Genomic DNA, 12,043 nt, shown 5'->3' on the forward strand with positions numbered 1-12,043 from the left:
TACCGAATCGTGAGCGCTATACCAACAAGGAGCGGAGCCAGTCGAGACATCCGGAGGCAGAGCAAGGACAACGAGGACTCCCAGGACGACGAACAACAAGCGCCGTGCGAGCATCAGATATGTTAAATTCTAAAGCCTGCGGCAAAAAGGGTAGGGTGGAAGCGTTCCTCTAAAACCTGGCGTTTGACCCAGGGACTGCATTGGCATACGCTTGGCGCCGACGTCCGGTGCGACCGGCAGGGACAAAGCAAGGGACAGGAGGCTGCGGCTGCGAAAGGCGTACGCCTTGGGAGCACAGTGCCTGTTTACCCTAGTCTGGGAACGGTGACGCATCCCTAAGCCCTGTAATCCCACCGAGCCAAAGGCAACAGAAGGCATAGCGAGCGAAATCGGCGAGGGAGACACCACTTCGCAGCGATCACAACCCAGCGAGACGTTCAGCGTGGGAAGGAGCCGACGGCGGAGAATATTTCCCCATTGTCAATACAAAACCCCGGCCGAGGGTGAAGTCGACGAATAAAAGATCATTGTATATTCCCAATCTTTCTTTGCTTTTTCACTGATCAATAGGGCAGTCACGTTAATATAAATTTGGTGGGACGAACGGACAAAAAAAGGAAATCAGTTCGTTACAATGCTTATCGGCGCAGATATGTTCTTTGAACTCTTATATATTGGCCAGATAAAGAAGGGGCTTGTACTTCCCATCTTACAAAAGACAGTTCTCGGCTGGATACTGTCAGGGGAATGTGCCTTTGAAAATAAAGTAAAGGCTGAAAAAATTATACATCTCAATTGCCAGGAGGAAGCGTTGGAGTCAATTGACACAACCCTGCAAAAATTTTTTTCTGTGGAGGACTCGCCGCCCTCCTGAGCAACAACTCTGTCAACAACACTTTGAGAAAAATACTCAAAGATTGTCGTCCGGTAGATTTTCGGTTCGGTTGCCGTTCAAATCTGACCCAAATACTCTTGGTTCGTCATACAAAGTTGCGAAACGTAGAATTTTGTCGCTAGAACGGAAATTGTCAAAGGACCCTTCGCTGAAGAAGATGTATCTTTAATTCATGGAGGAATATGTTTCAATGGACCACATGTCCTCCACCAAGGACAATTTCCGAAAACTCCGCACTAATTCATTCCGCACCAATGCGTTCTACTGCCACAAAGTACTTCAACTAAGTCTATAGTAGTTTTCGATGCATCGTGCCGTACTTCCACGCAGGTAGCGTTGAATGACATCTTGATGGTAGGTTCAACTGTCCAAGAGCAGGTGTACTCGACTCTGCTTCGGCTTAGAATGCATAAGTTTGCCCTTGCGGCCCACGTCAAAAAGATGTATCGCCAAGTGATGGTGGTCGAAGCTTACCGAAACTGCCAGCTTTTATTATGGAGACGAGATCCTTCCTAGTCCCTGAAAATCTTTATGTTAAACACAGTTACATATGGAACCTTTTTGGCTTTTCGGTTTTTAATGCGGCAAGGAGAGTAGCGCTAGCAAATCTTCCAAAAGCCGCAAAGGTTATTCAGAATGATTTTTATGTTGATGATTTGTGGACTGGCGCCGAATGCGTTGAGGACCTGCAAAGTCTTGGAGACAAAGTTCCTTAGGTCTTGCAACAGGCAGGTTTTGAATTGACAAAGTGGTTTCCAAACTGCCCAGATTTATCCGAATCTGATGTAATGTCACTTATGGCAGACTCAGACGTAACTAAGACCCTTGGCGTGGTTTGGTTACCGGTTAAAGATTACTTTCAATTTCGGTTGGATGACTCTTTCCTGGATCTTCGCGGGACAAAGCGAAATATTTTGTCGGTGACTGCTCGACTTTTCGACCCACTTAGCCTCACAAAAGCAAAGGTGTTGTTGCAGGAACTGTGGCTTCGAAAATTAGATTGGGACGAGTCGCTACCGATGCGGCCGAAAATTAAGGTATCGCGATTCGTCAACACAGATCCACAAGTCCCGATTAAAATACATGGTTTCGCTGACGCTTCCATGCGAGCGTATGGAGCGTGCATCTACGTTCGTACGCAAACTTCTGAAGGTTTGAAAGTGCCTTTATTGACCGCCAAATCGAAATTTGGAGACACGTTCTCACGAAAGTCAACCCAGCGGATGTGACTCAGAAAATAATTGGCCTGTAAATAAACATTTTGAACTGCCGGCTGATGTAATGTCGATGGAGCTACGCAAATCGGCAATAGCTCTCGTAGTCAGCCCAGAGTCAACTAATGTGCTTTGTGTGAAGCTTCTGAGAGTGTTTGTGTGGGTTTTTCGTTTTATTCAAAGGTGCAGAAAGGTGTAGAAGCCCATTGAAAAAAGTATTTTGCCAAGAGAACTGGATTTCGCTATCGAGAAAATTGTTGAAGATATCCAATTTTGCGAATTCAGGAACTACATAAATAAATTCACAAAAATAAACCCATAGCAAGGAATATTCAAAAGCTAAACCCTTTTCATCAGGAAAATAAATTAGATTTGTGTTACTCGACAGTGCAACGAGTTGGGGGTCGGTTATTGAATGCTCCTATCCCGTACGAAGCCAAATTCCCGTTGTTGCTGTCTAAAAACTCGTGAGTCGTCTGCGCGAGAAAATATGGCTAGTTGATGCTCAAGAAGTCTGCCGACGAACAGTTCGGTCGTGCATGCGCTGCTTTCGCTGCAAGCCGCAACTCTTGACGCAAATTATGGGAAACTTGCTAGCAGATAGACTTCGAGCTCTCCGCCCGTTCAATATTTGTGGGGTTTATTTTTTGTGGTCCCTTTAGCACAACGTATTGTAAAAGTCGTGCCACCGTACAAGTCGTACGTCGCCTTGTTCGTCTGTTTTGCGTCCAAGGCGGTCAACTTAGAATTAGTGTCTGACCAACCACTGATGCGTTCTTGTTGGCATATCAAAGGTTCGTGAGTCGTCGCCACCAACTTCTTCGGCGCAGTTCGGCATATGAGGGAGTTCCGAGCCCGTCTGGGAGCAGGGGGCGGTATCAAAACATTCGCATCAACAAAAGAAGGCGAGTTTGCATTCGGAGTTCTAAGCAGCGACCCGAACGACGGCGAAGCCCTGTCCCCTGGTCGTCTGCTCATCGGCGGATGCTCCCGGAGCAGATCAGCCTGACCTGCTTGCAACGATGGCGAGTTGTCTCATCTCTCTGGCACAGGTTTTGGCAGAGATGGTCTTGGGAGTACATCTCCAGCCTCCAGCAGCGGTGAAATTGGCACCAGTGGGGCCCAACATCGTCGTGGGAGCGCTCGTCGTCGTCCGTGCCTTTGGCGGTGCACGCCGTCGCCGATAGCAAGGAGGGGGAGTATCGGCGAGCAGTCCACCGACTGGCCCTGTTGCCCGTTCTGGGCTGAAAGACTTCGTCTCTTTAGAGGGGGCGGTGTTTGCGCACTTGACTCATTTATTTAAATTGAAGTCACTAGTTGTAGGGCGAGAGCGGGAACCAATAAAGCTTTCGTCTGTTCGCTTTTGCGAATTCGTCCCGTCTCTCGCCACCTTAACATTAGTTAGGTTCTAAGAGAAGCTATTAAAACATTAAATTCAGTGATAATTTAAACTCCATCAAAACCACTCCCTTTCGTCGTCGCATTATCGCTATCTTTTACACAAGTTATTATCGCAAATAAATCAGGCGAATCCTATTGCAGTCACATAAGTTTCGCGTTCGTTAATACAAACTAGTATTAAATGTATTAATTAAATTATCTTCACGCAGTTAGGTAATGCTTCTGTGGGAATTCTATTTTTTTTTTCTAAATTTTTAAACACTTCCTAGTCACAAGATGTGCCCTGTCCCTGAGAGTAAGCTTGACTTGTCAAATATTATAAAAAAGAGTGACAGAACCTGACGATTAATTGGTAAATTTGCACTAGTTATTTGATGGCTACGTAGCCCGATAAATAAATATTTACTCAACAATCAGTAGTGCGCCAATAACTACGAATAAAATGACGAGCGAAGCGTAATGCGTGGTCGCAGCTCTGTAAACGCGCCAACTTTTACGGTAAAGCTTAAATTGCAAGTCATACAACAGGCTAAAAGATTTTTTCTAGAACATATTGGGTTATTCTAAAAAATATTCTTAAATAAGTGATGTCGTCAAATTCACAGATGTTTATACCCTTGCAGAGGGTATTATAATTTCAGTCAGAAGTTTGCAACGCAGTGAAGGAGACATCTCCAACCCTATAAAGTATATATATTCTTGATCAGCATCACTAGGCGAGTTGATCTAGCCCTGTCCGTCTGTCCGTCCGTTTCTACGCAAACTAGTCTCTAAGTTTTAAAGCTATCTGCATGAAACTTTCCCAAAAGTTGTCTTTCTATTGCAGGTAGTATATAAGTCGGAACGAGCCGGATCGGACGACTATAGCATATAGCTCCCAAAGGAACAATCGGAAAAATAAATTTAAAAAAATTTGGTGTTTTTTAATTTTTTTGTTGGTTCTTCGAGGTATAGTAATAGTTAAATATTTCTGAATTACGTTTTAAATTTCATCAAAATCGGATGACTATAGCATATAGCTCCTATAGGAACAATCATAAAAATAAATAAAAAAAATTATAACTTTGGTGTTTTTTAATTTTTGTTTTTAGTTCTTCGAGATATAGTAATGGTTAAATATTTCTGAATTACGGTTTAAATTTCATCAAAATCGGATGACTATAGCATATAACTCCCACAATCATAAAAATAAATAAAAAAAAATTATAACTTTGGTGTTTTTTAATTTTTTTTTAGTTCTTCGAGATATAGTAATGGTTAAATATTTCAGAATTACGGTTTAAATTTCATTAAAATCTGATGACTATAGCATATAGCTCCCATAGAAACAATCATAAAAATAAATAAAAAAAAAATATAACTTTGCTGTTTTTAATTTTTTTGTTAGTTCTTCGAGATATAGTAATGGTTAAATATTTCTGAATTACGTTTTAAATTTCATCAAAATCGGATGACTATAGCATATAGCTCCCATAGGAACAATCATAAAAATAAATAAAAAAAAATTATAACTGGTGTTTTTTAATTTTTTTTTAATTCTTCGAGATATAGTAATGGTTAAATATTTCTGAATTACGGTTTAAATTTCATCAAAATCGGACGACTATAGCATATAGCTCCCATAGGAACAATCGGAAAAAAATACAAAAAAAATTATAACTTTGCTGTTTTAAAATTTTTTTTTTAGTTCTTCGAGATATAGTAATGGTTAAATATTTCTGAATTACGGTTTAAATTTCATCAAAATCGGATGACTATAGCATATAGCTCCCATAGGAACAATCATAAAAATAAACAAAAAAAATTATAACTTTGCTGTTTTTTAATTTTTTTTAGTTCTTCGAGTAATGGTTAATTATTTCAGAATTACGGTTTAAATTTCATTAAAATCAGACGACTATAGCATAAAGCTCCCATAGGAACAATCGTATAGCTGCCATAGGATCTATCGAATAATTAAGCTGCAAATCATTACAGCTTCAATGTTTTTAAACATACACGCAAGTAAATCATAATTTTAACGTTTTCAAGAGTATTTAGTTTTTGAAATAGCTGCAAGGGTATATGAACTACGGCTTGCCGAAGCTTACTTGCTGTGGTGGGTGGCAGGCGGCACCCCCGTTGATGGCTGGTTGCCCACACGAGCAAGGTGAGCAAATTTCGGCAAGCTGAAGTTTATATATATATTAAATTAAATAATATTAAATTAATCGCGAACAAATGCGTATATACGTAGAGCAGTTGTCGGCAATGAACTATCTCCAGAGTGCCAGCAGCGCGTCGGCAGAGGTCGGCACACATGCTAAAAAGTTTCGCAGTACTTATTACTTACAGAAAGAAGTGCGAGCATATTATAGTATGTGTGCCGACCACTGGCTTAAACACATTGAAGCTATGATGATTTTCAGCTCAATTTTTCGATGTTATATCGATATCGTTTTGTGAGTTCTGAATTAAAAGCGTAATTCTATCTTAATGAAATTTTAGTCGTAACCCTGAAATGTTAAAACATTATTATATCTCAAAGATCTAAAAGATATATTAAAAACAAAAAAAAAGCAAAATTTGGTAAGCTGATGTTTATATATAGCTATTGCAAAAATTAAATATTTTTGAAAAAATTGAAATTATGATTTGTTTGCCTATATGTTTAAAAACAATGAAGCTTAGATGATTTGCGTTCACTTATTCAATAGTTCCTATGGCAGCTATATGATATCGTTTTTTGATTTAAATAGTACTAAAAGCGTAAATTATTAATAAATCAAAAAGAATTTCTAAAACAAATTACAAAATAAAAACGTTAAATTAAAAAAAAAAATTTTTTAATATTTTTATTGTTTCCATGCGAGCTTTATGTTATGGTCGTCCGATTTTGATGAAATTTAAACCGTAATTCTAAAATATTTAACCATTACTATATGTCGAAGAACTACAAAAAATTAAAAAACAGCAGACTTATAATTTGTTTTTATTTACTTGTCCGATTATTCCTATGGAGCTTTATGCTATAGTCGTCCGATCCGGCTCGTTCCGACTTATGTACTACCTGCTATAGAAATACAACTTTTGGGAAAGTTTCATGCAGATAGCTTTAAAATTGAGAGACTAGTTTGCGTAGGAACGGACGGCCAGACAGACGGATAGGTGAACATGGCTAGATCAACTCTCCTAGTGACGCTGATCAAGAATATACATGCTCTATTGGGTCGGAAACGTCTCCTTCACTGCGTTGCAAACTTCTAAATGAAATTATAATACCCTCTGCAAGGGTATCAACAAATATTTCTTCAATATACAAGTCATATGGGGACGACTTCTACTCATGCTGCTGTTGTTCCTTAACAGAAAAATCTATACGGGTCTCCTGTAAAAGTTATAACCAAAAACAACTAAGCCACAAAAATAAAAATAATTAAAATTGTTGTTTAAATGTTTTTAAAAAATGTATAAAGGCCATTTAATAAAAACGGTAAATTGCTTTGTTGAAAAACAAAAATGTTATATTTTTTTGGTTGTTCCTTGGGATATGTGATATAGTCCTCCAATCCGTCTTATATACTACCTGCAATAGAATGGCAACTTTTTGGAAAGTTTCAAACATATATCTATTAAGAACTGAGTATTTCTGCATATTCGAAAATTTTAACTATCTAACTATTGTCAACAATGAACTGCTTGGTAGATTAATACACAACAACACGCTTCGATACTGCTTCCTGACTAAAAAATTAACTATATATTTTTATTTAATTAGTTTCGTAATCGGCACAATAAAATAAGTCTTGTTACTTAGCAATTCCAAAACAGCGTGTCGATTACAAATTCAATTGAATAAAAGTCATGTTAATAGCCATTTTGTAAATTTTTTTATTCTTACCTCGGCAAGGGGAGTTTTTGTTTGATTGTTTATAACTTAACATTCTGGTTCTCTAAGGTTGAGGATGATAAAGTTATGATGGATCGACTTTCAGATTCCCCTGAGGAATTTCACCAGTATACTCATTTACACAAATATGAATAAAAATTTGTACATATATTTGGAATTTTGCCAGTAGACTCATTAGTGAGTCCATGCATACCATACTTCCTGATGTAATAACACAAATATACGTAAAGTCGACGCCGAAAGAGCTCTGTTATTGTCGAAGCCTAAAACGCATTACTCTGAGAAACAAGCTATGAAAAACATTATCATTAAAATATTTGTGATTTTTGGTGTGGTATAAGTATATTGAACTTATATATTGAACACCTACATTGTTAAGCAGTATCTGAGATTTCCCTTACAGAGTTATAAACTAATTTTGTAATTTTTTACCGTGTCTGTTTTGAAGTTTAGTGTAGTGTTGTTTAGTAGTAGTATGATTCTTTATTTAAAAAAAAAACGTTGCGGGAACGTTATTACAAATCTATAGTTTAAAAGTTGTAAGTATATATATTTTTTACAAAAAAAAAAATTAAATGTAAACCGACTTTGTTATTTAAACCGTCTGTCGGTCTTCGCTTTTCTAAAGTCAAAACTGGTCAGTATAATACACGTGTCTTCCAGGGTCTTCCCCAGATATCAGATTGTTCCACCGTACAGTTAAACTCCAGGTGAGCTGAGTTTCGTGTATGAATTGACATTATAAAGAACCCATCAAAATGTTATTTCGTTACTTGAGCGCCTGGCTGATGTAGTTGTAGAGAGACGACCAACAACGGCCGTCCAGCGCGTTGTATACTTCTTAACTAACAGGCTTTCAACGGGCTTAAGTTTTTCCTGTAAAAAGTGATTGAAGCGACCGTTGTGGTAAATCAAAACTCCCAAATACTTGTAGGTCTTGACGATTTCTATCACATTCGACCCTTAGCTCCACATTTCGTTTTGTGCTAGCCTTGGCCAGTGTTTTTTTTTTTACTTTTGACTTCTCAGTGTTTACTTGCAGCCCCCAAACAGGAAGTATTTGTGCCGAGCATTGATCATTGCTTGCAGTTGAGCTGGTGAATCTACGAGGATCACAATCATCTGCGTGCAACAGCGTCTTAACCTCGCATCCGCCTATCTGAATGCCGGAAGGCAGAGATCCGTAATATTGTTTAAAAAGTGGGAAAGAGAGAAGGGCTAAGTAGACATCCTTGTCTAACTCCAGCTTCAGTGGTAAACCACTCGGATAATTGCTTTAAGTCCCACACTGCTGCCAAATTATCCGTGTACAAGCTCTGGAAAACGTGTAAATATTTGATTGATATTCCAATTATACTGAGCTTGTACAACAGGGTTCTTCTGTGTATGGAGTCAAAGCAGCTGTAAAAAACAAATAACCACAACTTTTTTTCGCTGTCAATGTATGACTTTGCTATACAAGTAGACTAAAAATGTTGTCAACTGTCGAATAATCTTTTCCAAAAGCGGCTTGGAATTCAGTTAATATATCGCAGTGTCTTACCCAGTTTTTCAGCCGATCGAGCAGAAGTGCAGAGAAAACTTTAGCTAACGCCTTCTGAAAATAGATTACTCTGTAGCTGGATGTTACTTTCGAGTTGCTTTTTGGGTCTGTTTCCGAAAGCAAAATCTTGTTGGAAGCAGTGACCATGTAGGCTTTGAACTGAGGGGTAGAGTAGATTGTTATAAATTTCAGCCCGATCATTTGTCAAGGTAACTTGTAACTTGATTTTGCCAATCAATAGAAGGACTTAAATCAGTTTGGTCGTTTTTTGAAATTTGGGGTGAATGTTCTGGTAAGCCCAAAGATTATGCTGGTTATAAAATGGGCGTGGCACATACAGCAATAAAAATAATAAAACGAAAAATTCAATTTATTACTTGTAACTTGATTTTGCCTATCTAGAAGGACTTAAATCAGTATGGGTCGTTTTTTTTTAAATTGGGGGAATTTTCTGGTAAGCCCAAAGATTATGCTGGTTATAAAATGGGCGTGGCACATACAGCAATAAAAATAATAAAAAAAATTTCAAAACTATAAACAATTTTTGAATTTTTTTTTCTAGTTTTTTTTTTTAATTTTTGATTTTGGTTATATGCTCATGCTTTTAGCTGTAAGTTTGAATCTATAAGCTAAACAACTGAAAATAGAGTTTTGTATTGAAGATTATTATTAGAAAAACCAAAAAAATTATTTAAAAAATTTGGTAAAAATTCAAACTAATTTGCCAAGTTAGTCCGACCCCGAATTCTAGTCACAGCTGTCGTCACTTTATCCATCTTGTGATTATAGTTGGGCTTTTCCTTTCTTGTGTTTTAAGAAAACACTCAGAAAATGTTTTTTTTGTGCCCTCCCTCCCTCTTTTCTGAGGTGGAAGCAATGACATCATTTCGAAAGTCTTCGGCATTTACTGTGACCCGAAGCCAACTTTCATGAAAGAATATTTTTTTGATGCGCAATTAATTTTAAAACAAATAGTAATAATAATAATTTGAATACAAATTTACAAACATGTGAACAAATTTTAGCTTTACCATTTAAGAAGCTTATCAGTGGTTTTTTTAATTCGTTCTTAATTTTTCTTTGCCTACAATTTTGCTACAGACCCAAAGGCACTTTATATCATCGCCATAAACTCAGCATGTGGACAACAGCAAAACTACTAATGCGGTATTTCAAGTTTTGATTACCACCTGGTAAATGTTGCTCTGTGTTAGGAACTAAGGAACGGACTGACAAAAAGTTAATTTTGTTTAATTTTTTCTATTTTAGAATCGCTCACCCCAACATGCGTGCTCCTTTAAACATTTTTTTATACCAGGTCGCTTTTGTTGTTCTCGTTAAATGGTTTCTCCAAAGACGTTTTTTACTAGTAGTTCAAAACAACTTCAAACTAATTTGAACCACTTTTAGTTGTAGGTAAATGATTTGGAATATGAGGTTTTTTTTACAACTTAAATATTCATTAACTTAATATAAAAATTTACGAAAAAAGATTTTAGATAATATACCAATGAATTTTTGTTTAAAAGTTGCTCTTAATTTATCCATTTGTTTAAAATATACAATTTTTTATCATGGCACATTATTTTGATAAAATGATTCTCCATGAAAATAAAGTTTTGGCATTTTTAGTTTTGTATGCTTTACAAGACATAGCGTCCTGAAACGATTCTTTGAGATAAATCGGTTGCGTAAAGTAAGGATTTATGCGTTTTTCCGCAAAAAAAAGTTTGCTTAAAGTATTTGTTGAAACAAGAGCTTTTTCTTGAGTATAAATAAGAAGTCAGGCGGTGTTAGTTTTTGAGTAAGTTTTTGATGATGATATATGTAAATATTGGCTGCACTCAACTTCCTTGTGTGAAGGTTACAATTCAAGTCTTGGTTTTTTATTATACTTTTTTACTCTCTTCTTCTGTTTTATCTGGTAACATCGTATAATAGTGATGGAAAGCGCATTCTATGTTTATTAACAGTAAAAGGGTGCAATAATTGAAATAAGTTTATGAGAAACGAATAATTGGGTTTTTGACCCAACAGTATTATTGAGTATAAAACGTTTTACAGAAAAATGTAATTTTTTAAAATTGTACGTTACATTGTATCAAAATAGATAACATGGGCGTAATGAGCTTTAATTTGATATGAAATATTAATGATCCGAGCAATGCGGGGTACTGATCTGTGGCCTTGTTCCCAAGCGAATACAGATTCATATTGAAACAATCAGGTTCGATCTATTAAATAGTAAAGTTTTAGTATCACTACTATCACTTTGGCTTGCCAAAGTTTTATTTTTATCTTGTTTTTATTTGTTAATGTTTAATTTTTGTATATTTTTAAAATTTTTTTTTAGGTTATAAATGCAAAGACCTTATTAAATGAATCGAAAAATCGCTCTGTTGTACAAAAAATTGTGTTACAAATGAACTGTAAAATTGGTGGATCGTTATGGACGGTCAAAATACCCTTTAAAAATGTAATGGTTTGCGGTATCGACTCCTATCATGACTCATCCAACCGGGGAAATTCTGTTGCTGGTAAGATTATGAAATCGTAGTATTCGTAGTAGTATGATTTTTATACCCTTGCAGAGGGTATTATAATTTTAGTCAGAAGTTTGCAACGCAACCCTATAAAGTATATATATATTCTTGATCAGCATCACTAGGAGAGTCGATCTAGCCATGCCCGTCTGTCCGTCTGTCTGTCCTTCTGTCAGTCTGTCCGTCTGTCCGTCCGTCCGTCCGTTTCTACGCAAACTAGTCTCTCAGTTTTAAAGCTATCTGCATGAAACTTTCCCAAAAGTTGTCTTTCTATTGCAGGTAGTATATTAGTCTGAACGAGCCGGATCGGACGACTATAGCATATAGCTCCCAAAGGAACAATCGGAAAAACAAATAAAAAAAAATTATAACTGTGGTGTTTCTTAATTTTTTTTTAGTTTTTCGAGATATAATAATGGTTAAATATTTCAGAATTACGATTTAAATTTCATCAAAATCGGACTACTATAGCATACAACCGGAAAAAAAAAAAATTACAACTTTGGTGTTTAAATTTCACCAAAATCGGACGACTTTAACTTAAAGCTCCCATAGGAA

At 36.7% G+C, this 12,043-nt stretch overlaps 1 protein-coding gene across 1 annotated transcript in view; it reads left to right on the top strand.

Annotated features, from left to right (window-relative positions):
• LOC128265394 (protein argonaute-3) overlaps positions 1-11,499 on the top strand; it is a 150,214-nt gene extending 138,715 nt beyond the window's left edge. The window contains exon 5 of the mRNA XM_053001376.1: positions 11,296-11,499. Coding sequence (XP_052857336.1) covers positions 11,296-11,499 — 204 coding nt within the window. The remainder of the gene's footprint in view (positions 1-11,295) is intronic.
• The last annotated feature ends 544 nt before the right edge of the window (positions 11,500-12,043 follow it).

This window comes from Drosophila gunungcola, unplaced genomic scaffold (assembly GCF_025200985.1).
Source record: "Drosophila gunungcola strain Sukarami unplaced genomic scaffold, Dgunungcola_SK_2 000119F, whole genome shotgun sequence".
NCBI classification, from domain to species: domain Eukaryota; kingdom Metazoa; phylum Arthropoda; class Insecta; order Diptera; family Drosophilidae; genus Drosophila; species Drosophila gunungcola.